This window comes from Chiloscyllium plagiosum, chromosome 9, assembly GCF_004010195.1.
Source record: "Chiloscyllium plagiosum isolate BGI_BamShark_2017 chromosome 9, ASM401019v2, whole genome shotgun sequence".
Lineage (NCBI taxonomy): Eukaryota > Metazoa > Chordata > Chondrichthyes > Orectolobiformes > Hemiscylliidae > Chiloscyllium > Chiloscyllium plagiosum.
Window position 1 is genome coordinate 66,431,597 of NC_057718.1, and position 19,362 is coordinate 66,450,958.

Below are 19,362 nucleotides of genomic sequence, written 5' to 3' on the forward strand. Positions count from 1 at the left end.
AGACGTGAGACTTACTGGTCTGTAATTGCCAGGGATTTCCCTATTTCCTTTTTTGAAGAGAGGAATTACATTTGCCTCTCTCCAGTCCTCAGGTACGACTCCAGTGGAGAGCGAGGATGCAAAGATCTTCGCAAGTGGCAAAGCAATTGCATTTCTCATTTCCCAAAGCAGCCGAGGACAAGTCTGGTCTGGGCCTGGCGACTTGTCAATCTTAATGTTTGACAAAATTTTCAGCACATCAGCTTCCTCTATCTCTATCCATTCCAGCATGCTTTTCAAAGGTTTCATTTACTACAAAGTTCATTTCTTTTGTAAAGACAGAAACTAAAAATTCATTTAGGGCTCCCCCTACATCCTTAGACTCCACACACCAGTTCCCTATGCTATCCCTGATCGGCCCTACTCTTTCTTTGACCATTCTCTTATGCCTCTCATAAGTGTAAAATGCCTTTGTGTTCTCCCTAATCCGTTCTGCCAAGCATTTCTCGTGCCCCCTCCTGGCTCTCCTCAGACCATTTTTGAGCTCCTTCCTTGCCTGCCTGTAATCCTCTAGAGCTGAGCTTGACCCTAGCTTCCTCCACCTTATGTGAGCTACCTTCTTCCTTTTGACGAGAAGCTCCACCGCTCTCGTCATCCAAGGTTCCTTTATCTTACCACTTCTTGCCTGTCTCAGAGGGACGTATTTATTCATCACTTGCAACAACTGTTCCTTAAACAGTCTCCACATGTCTATAGTGCCTTTATCATGGAACAATTGCTCCCAGTCCATGCTTCCTAAATCATGTCTAATTGCATCATAGTGTCCTCTTCCCCAAGTAAATATCCTCCCATTTTGCCTAATCCTCCTCCTCCTCCATAGCTATGTAGAATGTGAGGCAGTTATGGTCACTATCACCAAAATGCTCTCTCACCACAAGATCTGATACCTGCCCCGGCTCGTTTCCAAGCACCAAGTCTAGAATGGCCTCTCCCCCTCCCCTTGTCGGCCTGTCAATGTACTGAGTTAGGAAATCCTCCTGAGAACACCTTACAAAAACAATATTGATTGGAACCTCTGCTCGAAAGAGGTTCCAATCAATATTGGGAAAGTTAGTCACCCATGACAACAACAATATATGAAGTATTCAGGATAAATTATGAATTTCATGCATATTAGAAGAATAATTTACTGATCAGGTTTTTTCAGGTTCTGGCTATAGATAAATGAAAATCAAAAGTTTCTTCTGAAACGTCCACCAGTGATTAAGAGGCTGAATTCCAGTTTCAGGTGGCCTGTGATGTTGCATGTACTGTGTCTCAACCGTAACCTTTAAGCTTGGAATGAAAGGTTTCTAGATGTTGTTCAAATCAATCTTTGAGTGGTCAGATTATAACCCTTTGAGTCTCTTAAACAATTTTGTTCCATGTGTGTCTCCTTCCCATGAGCCCTCAACAAATATACTCCGCTTTGTGTCCCAGTATAGAAGCTAGCTGCAGCCATATTAATAATACTTCCAGTTTTTGACTGGCAAAAAGAAAAATGGTTTTGGAGTCTGGTATTAGGCAACTACAACCATCATAAAAGTTATGGGACTAACTTATAAACATCATGGGAATAATTTTAGAAAAACTATTTCCTCCACCAAAGTGAAAGTTGAGAATCTAGGGGAAAGTGCACACACCATTTTAAAAAATTATATAAAATTTTGGAAGACTAAAAGTAAGAATGTTCCAAATGACACATTAAGATAAATAATGATCTTTCATACTAAATTGTTGGCATCTATTCTTATTCAGTGTAAATGCAATAAAAGAACTACTGTTTGAGACTTTTTTCTTTGGTTTTTGGAACACGCAACATGAGTTGAAAATTTCAAAGTTATTAGACCATTAGAGACGCTTTGAGTCTGTCAGCAATTTCAATAATTAGCTTATTATTGGCAGCATGTTCTCGTAACATATGTTAGATTATTTGGCAAGCTTCATGTATTCAGTATTTTTGGATACTTAAGAATTCATAACTCTTTGTTATTCTCAAATGTACACTTTTTTTATTTGCGTTACACTAATATCCTTTAGGAAATGTAGCTGCCATTCTTACCTGGTGTAGCCTACATGTGACTCCAGATCTACAGCAATGGTTGACTCTTAACTGCCTTCTGGGCAATTAGGGATGTGCAATAAATGCTGGCAGAAAATGGATAAAAATAAGTTTTAAAAAAAAAAACACTTTTTCATCATTTACAGGGTTAGTTATTTTGAAGTGCAGCACTTAATCACCTTTAATCAAAACAAGTTAGTAACTATTTTGTCCAGCAACAGGATAGTCTAAAACTACTTAACCTGACGAGCACAGGTGATACTACAAAAGAATGGTTTTCTCATTTGCCAAAAGGTCAGTATGTTATGATTACATTCCCTTCAGTGTGGAAACAGGCCCTTCGGCCCAACAAGTCCACACCGACCCTCCAATGAGCAACCCACCCAGACCCATTCCCCTACATTCACCCCTGACTAATGCACCTAACTACGGGCAATTTAGCATGGCCAATTCACCTAACCTGCACATCTTTGGACTATGGGAGGAAACCGAAGCACCCGGAGGAAACCCATGCAGACACTGGGAGAATGTGCAAACTCCACACACAGTTGCCCGAGGCGGGAATTGAACCCGGGTCCCTGGCGCTGTGAGGCAGCAGTGCTGACCACTGAGCGAGCCACCATACCGCCCAAAACGCCTTAACTTCATTTTAAATTTCTATAAATGTTAGAACTAAAACTTAGATTTGATTCTTAACCATGTTGACTATGTCCAACCTCCTCCTGATGACCAAATGGATTTTGCCTGTTGGACAAAAAGCTATATTTTATTGCCAAGGTAAAATCTACAATGGCATGGTCATTTTAACGTCATGCTGCCACAGCTTTAACTATCTGATTTAAGTAATGCTATCGACAGTTTGAGTAGAAATTGATATTTTTGGAAGTACTGTGTTTACTAGTATATAAGGGTCAAATTGTTTAGACTATGTTTTAAGGTTAAATTTCTGAGGTTGACTATTACATGGATATTCCTTTTGAGGGGCTGAAATTCATGTCCGTTAAAATTTATACTCTATCATTAGAAGCCCAGATGGTCTCTAAGCGAATAAAGAAAAATACACCATGAATTACAGTAATTATTGGATAAAGAGAATAGAAAATAAAATGAATTAGTAATTATTCCATCTGCCTTTTTTATTTTTTCTTGTTATTTTCTCTTTTTATAAAACAAAACTTACCTTGGAGCAGCAATGACATCATCGGTGCAGCTGAGGGCTAGACTGGAATCCCAGACCGGAGCGGGACGACCGGCAGACCGGAGTCCCGGAGCGGAGCCACTGTACAAAAAGTGAATGCTAATTGTACTAATTATAGTGCTCACTCAATAATAAACTTGTGCAGTCTGAAGCCTAACGTCGGTGTGAATTATGCGAAGGACTAGGGTCAATTTTTATAAAAGATTCCAGATTTTTTTGGCCAAAAACAGGAGGTTGGTTTTTACTTGAGACGAACCTTTGCTTGCATATTTCGGGTATATTAATACATTTTCAATTTACATCTTTGAAAACGTATTCCCCATCCCTCTTAGATTCTCAGTGTGGAACAGGCCATTCAGCCCATTGAGTCCATTTGGGTCCTCTTAAGAGTATCCCACACAGACCCACTCCCTACGCTACCACTGTATCCCTGCATTCCCTATGTCTAATCCACCCAGCCAGTATATCCCTAGTCACAATGGACACGTTACCATGGCCAATCCACCTAACCTACATATATTTGGACAGTGGGAGGAAATCGATGCAGACACAGGGAGAATATGCAAACTCCACACAGACAGTCGCTCAAGTGTGGAATCGAATCAGATCTCTGGCTTTCTGCAGTTGTGAGAGCACTGTATAAATACAAGTTTTTTTTTTGGCTGAAATTGGTTTTGCTAATAAAATAAAAATCATTCAGCACATTTTTCCCTTGATCTCTGGGGAGGAACTTAGTAACTTTGAAGAATGTAAAACAGACTGAGTAATAGCAATAACCTTTGTGACCTCCAACACAATAGTCATCCCCAAAGTATGTCACTGGAGCATTCAAAAGCAATTTGAAACTATCCTGTTGCTGGACAACATGTAAGATTAGTTGGCCAATGGCCTGGTCAAAGATGTGAATTTTGAGGAATTCCTTAAGAAAGAAGTGTGAGGTGAAGAAGTGTGAGAGGGGCATTCTAATGCTTGGGTCCAAGGGAACTGAATGGGTGGCCACTAATGGTAGAGTAGTTAAACTCACGCTGCTCTGAGGCTACAATTAGGGGAATGCACATGTATCAGATTGGAGGACATGCAAGGCAAGGATGAGAATTAAAATTCAAGATGTTGTTTGACTAGGAGGTCAGTGTACAATTTAGTAGCCGTGAAGGTGGTGATATGGCAGGTGGTGGTAGAGTTCGGAATAATAGCACATATCCAACTCTGTTGTATTCAGTGTATTTTCATAAATTGAATGTACACAAGTACATATGTACGCTTTGGACCTCTTATTTCGATTTACAGTTGCGTTGTTGAATCTATGCCAATCATTGTACAATGTAATATCTTAATCTTTTCCATATGAAGATGGATATTCTGCTAATGAGTCTTTTCTGTAGCTTTTCTAACAAATGTTGGGTCAGATTTTTCATCGGAGCAGGAGAATCGATGTTTCGGGAAAAAACCCTCTTGTGTGAAATGTTGATTCTCCTGATCCTTGGATCCTGTCAGACCAGCTGTGCTTTTCCAGCACCACACTCTTGACTCTGATCGCCAGAATCTGCAGTCCTCACTTTCTCCTAGATTTTTCACTGGCCAGAATCATTATTCCAGTGTACATTGGAATTTGCATATGGGAGCCCTGTGGAATCCCAATCATAGCACAGTCTGGAGGAATTGTTTGGGAAGTTTAATTTTCGGCTGGGCATTTCCTCTAATCCTGGAACCCTCTGAAAATCTCTGTAAAAAAAAAAAATGGAGACTTCAGATGGTTCAGATAAAATTAAGTAAAATAGTTAGTTATTCAGGAAATGTTAGACTACTAAGGGCATAGTCTAACTCTTGAGTAACTATTAAGCAAACCCCATTGTTGCCTCACTTATAATATCAAGAGCAGGACTCCACAGCCTAGGTCCCCCGCTATAAATATTGAGCAATAGACAAAATAGATCTAAGATTAAAAGCTGTGTACAGCAGACTGTATTTTAATAGACTAATGCTGACCGAGGTTTGTATGTGAGCCTGGATGTTGCTTAGTCTGTTGAGACAGGCATATGCATACGAAGGCATTTCATAATTGACAGCATTTTCTCTTGAATCTATTTTGTCAGTTGCTCAGAGTTAACTTATGCAAGACACAAAGGTGTCAAGTATATGTAGTTTCCGCTATTTAAAGGTCTTGTTGATACTTTTAGAAGGTGTTCTAACAGCAGATTTGCGAAGAATACACTGCATTTATAATAAGGTTCATTGGATCTATGCTGAGGTGTTTATTGGGTGAATGGATATAGAAGTGTAATGCAATATATAAGTGCTGTTGGTGTGTGGAGTGAAATTAACATGGAGCATAGGAGGGAATGCTGGGGAGATTGAAGCATGAATGGGCATGTTGTATAGAATTAATGAGGACTATAGGGTCTAATATTGAATGAAGCCACCTTTAGACTCAGCCAATGGTGGGCAAGGGGACCCACCCACCTCCTTCCACAATTGAAAATCCCACTTTCTCAGATTCCTCTTCTGAGGCAGCCATGCTAATTTGAGTCCAATCTCACATGAAAATCCAGTCCAATGTCTCCACAAAACATACTTTTTACTTTTTCTATTCCTCGTACTTTAGTCATATACCAAAAAAATGGCTAGCGTCACCATCATTTCACACAGGAGTGGCTATGTTTTGGCTTTCCTTTTGCAATTAATTAACATCAATGAGCCTTAGTACTAAAACTAATGCTCAACTGGAGGCATGTAGGTAACATGAAGCAGAAATTCTGGCAGCTTGTTCCATACATGCACTACCCTCTGCGGTTAAAAGGTTATGCCTCAGGTCCTTTTAAAGCTTCACTCTTTCATTTAAACCTATGCACTCTAGTATTGGACCCTTCCCCCACCACCCTTGGGATGAGGGTTGGTGGGGGAGAAACCTTGCCTATTTGTTCTATCCATGCCCCTCATGATTTTATAAATCTCTACAAAATCACCCCTTGGTGTCTGACACTCCAGGAAACATAGTCACAGTCTTTCTTTAGAACTCAAACCCTTCAGTCCTGACAAAATCCTTGTAAATCTTTTCTGCACTTTCATAATTTTAAGAACATCTTCCCCATAGAAGGGCGACCAAAATTGTGCACGGTATTCTGAAAGTGGCCTCACCAATGTCCCGTGCAGCTGCACCATAACATCCTAACAAATATATTAAATGCTCTGACAAATGAAGGCAAGTGTGCCAAATACATGCCTCCTGTTTCTTGACCAGAGCCTCAATTTCTCTAGTGATCCAGCATCCCCGTACCTACCAGCCTTGCCTTTCACCTTAACAGAAACATACTGTCTCTGGACTCTTAGTTACCTCATTTTTAAGACTTGCCACTTCCCAACCATCCTTTTACCCATGAATAACCTCCCCCAATCAACTTTTGAAAGTTCCAGTCTAATACTCTCAAAATTGGTCTTATTCCAATTTAGAACTTTCACCTTTTAGATCAGTCATGTCGTGTTCCATCACTATTTTAAAGCTAATAGAGTTATGATCACTTACCCCAAAGTGCTCCCCTATTGACACCATAATCACTTGCCCTGCTTTGTTTCTCAACAGAAGGTGAATATTCCTCCTTGTCTGGTAGGTACTTATTGTAAGAATTCAACAAAAATAATTTAGCTACCAAGTGTTCAGAATTTTTCCATTTTTGATATTATTCAAATACTGTTGTCTTAGTGAAACCTGAATTGAATCCACGCCTAAAGATGATATGTTTAACGTTTAATTCTTGAAGAGCTAAGTATTAGTACAGTTAGTATCACAGATATTGAAAAATTTAGATATTTTATGGATGGTAATAGATATCTGGAACTGATCACAAGATAGTAATTGAGTCAGTGGGTTCCAGATAAAATCTTAACTTGAGAATAAGCCAACAGCCTTTTATAATTGAAATTTCAAATCCGAGTTCAGATGAAAAAAGCTGGGAGAGTAAATAACCATCTCAGCGACTAATTTTTTTCACCTTTTAATTTCGAATTTTATTTGAATTTTTATGAAGGGCTATATCTTTCCAGAGGTAGGTTTCTATGCTTAAGTTACAACTCTTCCACTACCACCACCACCAATTTATTGGGGAATGCCAATGTAATACAGGTGTATCCAGAGATAATCTGCAGTTGTTTACACTGATGTCTTAAACTTGATTTGCATTTATAAAAGTTGAGAACTTGTAACCACAGTAATTCTGCAAGTGAGGATTTGTTTTGCACAAACACAATAATTTGCAATAAATCAAATTTTTCATTTTAATTCAACAATATTAAATGTTCAGCATGTCTTTCTGATCCTTGGCTGAAGGTAATAGAATTATCTCTTATGGAGGGAAATTAATTTGATTAATTGATATGAACTTTATTTCAGCATGAGCAAGAAGGATCTTTGAACATCCACTTTCCAGCACCAGAGGGTACAATCTGGGACAGCTCTTCAGAGTCGACCGTTCGTGTCTGCTTTCCTGATAACCAAGTAGTGAGCATGGCTATTAAACCAGACCATACGGTGGGAGATGTACTGCTTATGGCATGCAAGGTATTTATTATGAAGCTGAGAAAAAATAATTTTATGAAAGGATTAAAAAAAATCTTTTTAAAACTGGCTGGATGGGTGAGTGTATCATGTTGGTTTTATTGAGGGGTCGAGCGAAGGTGGGACAATATACCAGGTCTGGCTGGATTGGGGATACTTAGTTTTAGAGTCATAGAGTTGTACAACATGGAAACTGACCCTATGGACCAACTTGTCCATGCTGACCAGATATCCTATATTGAAAGTCCCATTTGCCAGCATTTGGCCCATATCCCTCTAAGTCCTTCCTATTCAAATACCCATCCAGATGCCTTTTAAATGTTGTTGCCAGCCTCCACCACTTCCACTGGCAGCTTGTTCCATGCACACACCATCATCTTCTGTGTGAAAAAGCTGCCCCTTACCCTTTTAAATCTTTCCCCTTTCACCTTAAACCTATGCCCTCTAGTTTTGGACTTCCTTACCCTGGGGAAAAACCTTGACTATTCACCGTATCTATGCTCCACATGATATTATAAACTATAAGGTCACCCCTCAGCCTCTGACGGTCCATGGAAAATAGACCATCATATTCAGCCTCTCCCAATAGCTCAAACCCTCCAAACCTGGAGACATTCTTAACTCTTTTCTGAACTCTTTCAAGTTTAATAAGATCTTTCCTATAGCGGGGAAACCAAAGTTGTATACAGTATTCCAAAAGTAGCCTAAATAATGTCCTGTGCAGGTGCAACATGAATTCCCAACTCCTATACTCAATGCACTGACCAATAAAGGCAAGCGTACCAAATGCTGCCTTCACTATCCTGTCTACCTTACACTCCACTTTCAAAGAATTATGCACCTGCACTCTAAGGTCTCTTTGTTTGGCAACACTCCCCAGGACCTCACCATTCAGTGTATAAGTTCTGCCCTGATTTGCCCTACCCCCCAAAGTGGAGCACGTCACAGTTAACTAAATTAAACTCCATCTCAAGCAACCACCTTCACTCTCCACTACGCCTCCAATTTTGGTGTCATTTGCAAATTTACTAACCATACCTCCTATATTCACATCTGAATAATTTATATAAATGACAAAAAGCAGTGGACCCAGCACCAATCCTTTCTGTGCGCTGCTGGTCACAGGCCTCTAGTCTGAAAACCAATCCACCACCACCCTCTGTCTCCTATCTTTTTGAGGTCAATTTTGTATCCATATGGCTAGTTCTCCTTGTATTCCATGTAATCCAACCTTGCTAACCAGTCTACCATGCAAAACCTTGTTGAATACTATGCTGCAGTCCATATAGATGAAGTCCACTGCTCTGACCTCAGCAATCTTTTTTACTTCTTCAAAAAACTCAATCAGAATCCCATCCAACAACCTGCCCACCACTGATGTCATTCTCATTAATCCTATTTGCCAAATGTATCTCATGTCCCCTTTTTGTCCTCCTGATTTCCCACGTAAGTTCACTCCTACTGCCCTTATTCTCCTCCAGGGGTTCACTTGATCCCTGCTGTCTAAGCTTGACTTATGCTCCTTTCTTTTTCTTGACCAGAACCTCACTTTCTCTCATCATCCAGCATCTACCAGCTTTACCCTTCACTCTAACAGGAACATATTGTCTCTGGACTCCCAACTGGACAATTTTGAAGCCTCCCCACTCTCCCACAGTTCCTTTACCTGCGAATATCTCCTCCCAATCAACTTTTTCGAAAGTTCTTGTCTAATACCAGCAAAATTAACCTTCCTCTAACTTTAACTTTTTAATTCGGTCTATCCTTTTCCATCACTATTTTAAAACCAATAGAATTATGATTAAAAGGCCCAAAGTACATCCCCATTAACACCTCAGCCACCTGCCCTGCCTTATTTCCCAAGAGTAGGTCACATTTTGCTCTTTCTCGAGTAATAATGACCACTTTTAAATCAGAAAACTTTCTTGTACACACTTTACAAATTCCTCTCCAACTGTAAAATCCCCTACTATAGCCACCCTATTATTCTTAGAGATAACTGAGACCTCCTTATAAATGTGCTTCTCAATTTCCTGCTGACTATTGGGTGTCGATAGTACAGTCCCGTAAAATGATTGTCCCTTTCTTATTTCTCAGTTCCACCCAAATAACTTCACTGGACATACATGTTGGAATATCCTGTTTAAGAACAGATGTAATGTTATCACTGATCAAAACTATTGATGCACTGATATGAACTCGTGGCACTGTGTCCACCAGAATAGTTCAGACACATTGACCGAATAATTATGACTGTGATGCATTCATTAGAAGTTTCTTATCTGTTGTGTGACATTGTCAAAGTTGGTCACTGTATTCTAGAAATACTCAATTAGCCTTGAATTTAACCTCTTTTGATGACTTCTCAAACAAATAATATTTATGCTGATTATTTTGATATTTTGTTTATGATAGGCTATTTCACTTGGAAATTTTTGAATTGTGATAATCGAAGACAAAGATTATTAACATGCTTTGTCTGTGAATATTTTAAATTACTGCTTGCTATAGCTTTCAATTTTTAAAAATGTATTTGTAGCTTTAACGATTGCATGTATGTTGGCAGACATTAAATATATACTTGCCCCAATGACCTAAAACTGCAGTTTACTGCAATTCTGAACTGTACTGACCATAGGATTCAACCCTTAGACGCACAAACTTTGCAGAACCATCATTTAACCTGATAATTGCTGGCTGTAGAAAGAGAAAGATCAAATGGTGTTTCTGTTTCTGCTCCTGAGCACAATCCATGACCCTTTCTGGTAAATATATGCACATAAGAATATTGGGTAAGTGTTAGATCTGAGTTTGATCTGATGGTCTCAAAGTAAATTGATTCACTGGCTACTTTTGTTTTGATGACCAGGTACAGTGGGCATAACTGATTGTGGGGAGAAAGGTTGATCGTTACGTCAGATTTTTGCTCATAAGCATCATTCCATTGTTTCAGTAGAAGTTTCTGAGATTAATTGTTAGTGATATTGCGCTTGTGTGTCCTGGCAATGTCAATCTAATTCCTACTGTTTCCCTGTATTTAAGCTGGCATAGTGCTCTGTCATCTCCTCCTATCGCAAATGGCTGTCGGGTTATGCTTTTTAAAAGTTTATTGAAAGAAACCTACAGCTGGTTGCAGCACAATAAAGAATCATCTCATGACCTTTGCCCAGTTTCTAAAAGTCCCTTTTTTCAAGTTGGCTTTAGTTCAGTGATAAGGAATGAGCTCTGGTTGAGGCATGAGAGGGTGGTGGGACTCAAAGTTCTATATCCAAAAAGAAGAAGAATGCAAAGCAGTAGAAAGTTGGAAGTCAAAAACAAGCCTTAAAAAGTACTCCTATCAATCGTATGGGGTTAAAGATTTGGTGCAGTTTATTTTGCAGCCTGTGGCTCTAGGTCTGGGATTTGAAATCCCTGCACCTGTCATTTTCCAAATGAGGACAATAGTGCACATATTATTATTTTGTTTCATTTCAAATTCTCTGCATTTTATTTATTCATCGCAAGTTTTGCTTTGGCGTTGCTATCTGTTAAGGAAATTAATGCTATTCAATGATGTATCATTCATTAGGAAGATAATTTCTCTAAGTCTGTAGCATTTACAGCAATCATTGCAAATTAACTTGAAACAATTGAAATGGCTTTTTATGTAATCAGCAATTTAAATCAATTAATCATGGCAAAATATTTATACTGCATATTTTAATAAAAATTGAAAGAAAATTTGGAGAGTTTCATATTGGCTGCAGTGGCTCATTGCAAGGTATTGATTTGCTAAATGTATGTTATTATTAGAAAATGCAATTATGATGAAATGGAGCTGCAATGATTGAAACTTTCATTATTTCATAAATTTTATAAACCAGGCAAATTATTTTTCATGTTCTGGTTCTTGTATAAAAAAGCAAATCGACTTAATGTATTCATAAGTGTCTGATCTTTCAAAATTGGAATTGCTTATCAGACTGAACTCCTCACATTAGATTGTGATATTCATTCGCTTTTAGACAAGGGCAGTGACTTGCTTCAAGATTATATCCATGAATTATTAATGCTAAAGTTTGAGTGAAACTTAGTTAAAATAACTCTATTAGCTTGATCTGCTAACATTAACATTTTAATTACTGGGAAGAACTGTTTTTAGCAGGGTATCAGTTAACTTAGTTGCTGGACAGCTGGCTTGCAAAACAGAGTGATGCAAACAGTGTAGGTTCAGTTGTTGTAAAAGCTGAGGCTACTATGAAGTACCTGAGGTGGAGTGACTTTCCAGTTGAACTACTTATCTTCCCACTGAGAGAGCATCCATATGGTCTTTTGTGACTATGGCAACTTTACCTTACCTTGTCAACAATTACAGAACTGCGATGTCCCATTGATAAAAGAATGTTGCTGTGAACATTATGTGGGCGAAATAAAATAAACTGGAAAAAAGAGAAAAGGAAGTGCAGATTTCTTCGTGTGTTTAGGACACCTGTCTAATTAAAAATAATGAGAGGAATTGACACTTGGAAAAAAGTCACAGAAGGTAAAAGAATGAAATAGAGAACAGCATTTGGGCACTGATGATGTAAATGATTTAGCAAAATGCAATTAAAACAAAAGAAAACAAGGAGTAGTTGAGGTGACTAAGATAAGTGCTTTTAAGGAGAGCTAGTGAAGAAATTTGATGCATCCTAATCCTGATGAGTGCAAGACAAAAAAGTTGGCATATCTCCTTTTAACAATGTTTATATAGAAGTTTGAATCCTAGACTTAAAAGAAGAGAGATGAGAGGAGTCTCAAATGGGGCATAGATTCTGTCACAGACAAGTTGACCCAAATAGCCTGTATGTGTTCTTTTGATTCTATGTAACGCTACCTGCATGAAGCTACATTGGCCAACTTTAAATTTTAGTGATTCAAATAACTAATGCAGCACTTTGCATCGTTGCGAAATAAATCCAACATCAAACCATTTTTGATAATTGGCTCCACATCTTTCATTTCTTTTTCGTTTTTGCCCCTTTTTGTGCTTTCCTTCTCCATTAACTCCATATTTAAATCTCTCTAATCAGACTCCTGTCCATGCCCCTGTGCCAAAGTGGAGCTGATTCTCTCTCAAATGAAATCTGACAGGACTATAGTAAAGGTAAACTATTTTATGCAAACTTCTCGACCAGTCTGCAGCCTTTTAACTTGATTGATCACATTGTCTTCCTTCAATACTATCCCCAGTTGGGTGGGACTGAACTTATTTGGTTCCATTTATGTTTACATAAAGTAACCAAAGATAATCTGCAATAGCTTCTCTGCCCCTGCCACAGTGATGTCATTGGTGCACTTTCCTTATTTCTCACCTACATGTTGCCTCAGATATTATTTTTATCTATGCAAGTTCCCACATGGCCTTGACATAGCTGTTGTCTCCTACAGTGTCTCAACCACCCAAAGTATCTAGACTCAATTAATTCAGAGTCATATTTGTCACAGAAAAGAAAGGCACCAATGGTGCAAGCAATCCACTTCAATTGCTCATCTTTGTTCATTAGCTGTCTAAGCTCTGGAAATTCCTTATTAAAACTTGCCATCTCTCTACCCTTCTTCCCTCCTTTTTAAGCTGTTGCTTAAACCCAGTCTTTACTTAAACTTTTAATCATTGGTCCAATACTACTTGATGTTGCTTGGTTTCATATCTTTTATAATGCTCCATTGAATGCTCTGAAATGTCTAATACATTAAAGATACAATACAAATACAAGTTGTTTCACTCGTTCCCTCATTTCTCCTCCTAGTCTTATTCCCCTACTTTTATCCCCTCCCCACACCATGTTGTGATTGCTATTTCAGCATTTCTGTTCTTCAGTGAGAGAAACAAGAAAAAAAAGTGATTGCAAGTTACTCCTCATTTGAGGTGTGAGACTGAAATTGCGAATCTGTACTCATGTCATGAATTCTGAAATGGTGCTCTTCTACAGCATTATTTCATATCTTTGACTCTCTAGGATTTAAGGTATGTGTACAAACATGTGCATTGGATTAGAATTGGGCCATTTGGCTCCTTAAGCCTGCTCCGTTACTCAAGGAGTTCATGGGTGACTCAATTACTCAACATCCCACTAACCCATAATAATCTTTCATTCCCTTCCTTATCATGAATCTGTCATCTTTTGCCTTAATAATATTCAAAATCTCCCCTTCCACCACCTTTTAAGGAAGAGATTACCACAGACTTTCAACCCTCTGAGAAAACAATTCTTCTCTACTGTCTTAAATGGCTGCCCCCTTATTTTGAAACAGTGACCCAACATTTTAGGTTCTCCCATAAGCGAAGCATCTTTTCCAGATGCACCCTCCTAAAATCTTTCAGATTCTTGTGTGTTTCAAACAAGTTAGTTTTTATTTTTCAAAACTCCAGTGGATACAAACTTAGTCTATCCAACCTTTCCTTCTTAGACAACCCAACTATTACTGAGATTCATCTGATAAATTGTGTCTGAATTGCTTCCAATATATTTACATTTCCTTTAAATAAGGAAACGAATGTCATACACAGTACTCCAAACGCGGTCTCAACAGTGTCCTGTACAGGTAGTTTTCAGATAACACATTCTGGCAGTGCAATTTGCTTACCAGGTCTCTGAAGAATTAGGGAATGGGAGTTTTGAGAACCCTTATCTATGTTTGCAATAATACGATTCTAGCAGCAATCATTTCATGTGCTTCATTCTGCGCATGCGCCGGTGTCCGCAGCCAACAGAGCAGCGTTCCATGAGAGAAATATTGTACAGAGAGCAGCTTTTGAGAGAAATACTTCGAGCAGCTTCCTATGAAAGATAGACTACTCCTAGATTGTCCCTTTTTTTTGAAAAGATAGAGGGGCATCTTGACAAAATCTTAACAAAAAGCGTCCTGGTGATAAAATTGCAAGTGGCAAAAGCAAAAGAAAGGCTATAACACTGGGAAGAAAAGCTATAAGTTATAAAGTCTTTTGAGCATAAGGAGAGAATATGCAATATAGCTCGCTTAGCAGGAATGAGGGAGTCTACCTTATGCACCATGATGACCATCTGTCAATACATTAACAACATTTTTTAAATGACTGTGTTAAGTTTACTTGTATACATGGTGTTAGACCTTTGGGTGATTTTTCAGCAATCGTGAGTGATTTTTTTTTGCTGGTCTGCCCCAAATTTCGCATTTCCTGTAGGCCCCATTATTTCTATTACGTGAGGTTTTACTGGAATGCAACTACTTTTATAACTGTAACATAACTTCCTCAGTTTGTACAGTTTCCCTACTAATATAGATAACATTCTATTAGCTTTCCTAATGACTTGCTATATCTGCTATTATTTTGGTGCATGAATTACAAAAGGACGCCCAGGTCTAACTGCATCTCCGAGATCTACGTTCTCTTAACATTTAGATAATATGCTGCTGCTTTATTCTTTCTGCGGAAATGGACAATTTCACATTTTCTTGCATTATACTCCATTTGCCAGATCTTTATTCGGTTATCTCAGTTAGTTTGATGGCTGGTTTGCAAAGCAGTGTGATGGAGGAGAAAGTGAGGACTGCAGATGCTGGAGATCAGAGCTGAAAATGTATTGCTGGAAAAGCACAGCACGTCAGGCAGCATCCAAGGAACAGGAGAATCGACATTTCGGGCATAAGCCCTTCTTCAGGAAATTTCTTCAGGAAAGCAATGTGATGCCAGTGTTCAGTTTCCACACTGGCTGAAGTTACTATGAAGGACTGCCCATTTCAACCTATGTCCTCGCATGGTGACCCTCTGATTAAACCACCACCAATTGTCTCTCTAATGATTGAACAACTTTGTGGTCCATTAGGACTATAGTGACTTTATCTTACCTACTCAATTAACATAACTTGTAGCTTCCTTAGCTCCTATTCACAACTTAATTTCCTACTGTACATATGACAGGCTCTTCAGCCCTCTATGTTGTGTTGGTCTTCTAACCTATGTGAAGATCAGTCTAACATACATACCCTTCATTGTATTAACTTGCATGTACCTGTCCAAGAGTCGCTAAAGTGTTCCTAATATATCTGACTCTACCACCACTGGCAGTGCATTCCACACACCAACCACTTTGAGTAAAGAACCTATCTCTGACATCTCCCCTAAACCTTCCTCCAATTACCTTAAAATTATGCCCTCTTGTGATAGACAATTCCGCCATGGGAAAATGTCTCTGGCTATCCACTCAATCTGTGCCTCTCATCATCTTGTACACCTCTATCAAGTCACCTTTCATCCTTCTTTATTCAATGAGAAAAGCTCTAGCTCCCTCAACCTTTCTTCATAAGACATGCCCTCCAATTTAGGCAGCATCCTGACAAATCTCCTCTGCACCCTATCTAAAGCTTCCACATCTTTCCTATAATGAGGCAACCAGAACTGAACACAGTATTTCAAGTGTGGTCGAACCAGGACTCCATAGATCTGCACTGTAACCTTGCAGCTCTTAAACTCAATCCCCTTGTTAATGAAAGCCAACACACCATATGCCTTCTTAACAACCCTGTCAACTTGGGTGGCAACTTTGAGGGATCAATAGACATGGACCCCAAGATCCCTCTGTTCATCCACACTGCCAAGAATCCTGCCTTTAACCCAGTATTCTGCATTCAGATTCGACCTTCCAGAGTGAACGATTTCACATTTTTTCAGGTTGAACTACAACTGCCACTTATCAGCCCAGTTCTGCATCCTGTCAATGTCTCATTGCAACCTGCAACAGCCCTCCACACTATCCACAACTCCTCCAGCCTTTTGCATCATTAACAAACTTACTAACCCACCCGTCCACTTCCTCATCTAAGTCATTTATAAAAATCACAGTAAAGGTCGCAGAACCAATCCCTGCAGAACACCACTGGTGACTGAGCTCCAGTCTGAATCCTCTCCATCTACTACCACTTTCTGTCTTCTATGAGCCAGCCAATTCTGTATCCAGACAGGTTTCCCTGTGATCCATGCCTCCTTACTTTCTGAATGAGCCGACCATGGGGAACCTTATCAAATGGGGAACCTTATCTAAAATCCATGTACACCACATTGACTGCTCTACCTTCATCAATGTGTTTTGTTACACTCTCAAAGAATTCAGTAAGGTTTGTGAGGCATGACCTGCCCCCCTCAAAGCCATACTATCTGTAATCAAACAATGGTTTCCCAAATTATAAAATATTCCTGTCTCTCAGAATCCTCTCCAATACTTTGCCAATCACAGACATAAGACTGTCTAGGCTGTAATTCCTAGGTTTATCCCTATTTCTTGAGCAAGGAAATACCATTTGCCAACCTCCGATCATCTCGCACTACTTCAGTGGACAGGTGAGGATGCAAAGATCTTTGCCAAACGCGCAGCAATATCTTCCCTTGCTTCCTGTTGTAACCTAGGGTATATCCCAACTGGCCTGTGGGATTTATCTATTCTTGTGTTTTTCAAGATTTTCAGCACATCCTCCTTCCTAACATAAACCTGTTCTAGCATATCAGTCAGTTTCACGCTATCTTCAAACATCAACTTCAGTGAATACTGAAGCAAAGTATTCATTAAGAACCTTCCTACTTCCTCCGACACAAAGAGCAAGTTCCCTCCATTATACCTGATTGGCCCTACCCTCACATGGCCATCCTCTTGTTCCTCACATAAATGTAGAATGCTTTAGGGTTTTCCTTAATCCTAACCGCTAAAGCTTTCTCATGTCTCCTTCTAGCTCACCTAAGTCCATTCTTCAGTTCCTTCCTGGCTACCTTGTAACCTTCTAAAGCCCTATCTGATCCTTGCCTTCTCAACCTTAAGTAAGCTTCCTTCTACCTCTTGGCTGGATGTTCCACATTCTTTGTCACCCAAGGTTCTTTCAACCTACCATCCCTTCCTTGCCTCAGTAGAACAAACCAGCCCAGCATTATCAGCAGGTGCTTCCTAAAATTTGGTTCTTTGCCAAACACCAAATCCAATATGGCCTCCCCTCTAGTCAGCCTATCTACATATTGCATGAGGAACTCTTCCTAGACACACCTGACAAAAATTGCTCCATTCAAACTATTTGAACTAAGTAGGTTCTGATCAATATTAGGAAAGTTATAGTCACCTATGACAACAACCCTGTTACTTCTACACATTTTCAAACTCTGTCTCTCAATATGCTCCTCTGGTCTCTGTCGCTACTGGGGGGAAAACTTTGAATAAAGTGACTGCTCCTTTCCTGTTTCTGACTCTATAGACAAACCATCCCTTTCTGCAGCTGTGATACTATCCCTGATTGGCAATGCCACTCCTCCACCTCTTTTACTTCCCTATTCCTTATGAAGCATCTAAACCCTGGAACATCCAACAACTATTCCTGCCCCTATGATATCCAAGTCTCTGTAATGGTCACAGCATCATTGTTCCAAGTACTGATACATGCTGAGGGTTTGTCACCCGTATTCTTGATACTTGTATCCATCACACTGACTGTACCTTTGTCCTATCAAGTGCCTGTCACTCCTTATAGACTCTGCACGCTGTATCTGGCTGTTCACTATCTACTCCATCATCTGATCTGTAGCTCAGGTTCCACCTCCCTGCCAAACTAGTTTTAAGCCCTCCCAAAGATCTCTAGCAAACCACCTGCCCAGGATATTGGTGACCCTCCAGTTCAGGTACAACCCATCCTTGTACAGTTCCCACTTTCCCCAGCAGGTAGTCCAATGATTCACGTATCTGAAGCCCTCATTTTTACACCAGCCCTACAGCCACATGTTCATCTGCACTCACTCTGAATTCCTAGCCACACTAGACTGTGGCACTGGTAGCAATCCTGAAATTACTACTCTACTCGTTCTGCCTTCTGGGTTCCAACCTAACTCCCAGTATTCACTTTTCAGGTCTTTCTCCCTTTCCCTACTTATGTCATTGGTACCGATGTGTACCACAACTTCTGGCTGCTCTCCCTCCTCCTTAAGAATTCTGTAGATGTGATCAGAGACTCCCTGACCCTGGCACCTGGGAGGCAACGCACCATCTGGGAGTTTTGCTCTCGACTACAGAATTTCCTAGGCAGAAGTGGCCATTCCTGATGAAGTGCTTTTGCCTGAAATGTTGATTTTTTTCCTGCCTCTCAGATGCTGCCTGACCTTCCGTGCTTTTCCAGCACCACTCTAATCTTGACACAGAATCTCCTGTCTGTTCCTGTCACAATTGAATTTTCTATCACTATTGCTCTCCTATTCTCTCCCCTTCCCTTCTAAGCCACAGAGCCATGCTCAGCGCCAGAAACCTGGCTGCTGTGGCTTTCCCCTGGTAGGACCTCCCAACAGTATCCAAAATAGTATGCTTATTATTGAGGGGAGCGGCCACAGGGGCTCCCTGCATAGTCTACCTATTACCTTTCCCCTTGTGACAGTCACCCAGCTACCTTTTGTCCTGTAACTTAGGTGTGCTCCCAATAAGTCCTCTCTATCACAACCTCTGCCTCCCAAATTGTCCGAAGTTCATCCATCTCTGGTTCTCGTTCCCCTAACCTGGTCTGTGAGGAGCTGGA

The 19,362-nt window shown here is 39.8% G+C and overlaps 1 protein-coding gene across 6 annotated transcripts in view; it reads left to right on the top strand.

The window, feature by feature from the left end:
• The window catches only part of LOC122552912 (rho guanine nucleotide exchange factor TIAM2), a 370,627-nt gene that overhangs the window by 209,065 nt on the left and 142,200 nt on the right, over positions 1-19,362 (top strand). For all 6 annotated transcript variants that reach the window (XM_043696131.1, XM_043696135.1, XM_043696133.1 and 3 more), the window contains one exon: positions 7,663-7,830. In XM_043696131.1, the coding sequence (XP_043552066.1) occupies positions 7,663-7,830 (168 nt within the window). The remainder of the gene's footprint in view (positions 1-7,662; positions 7,831-19,362) is intronic.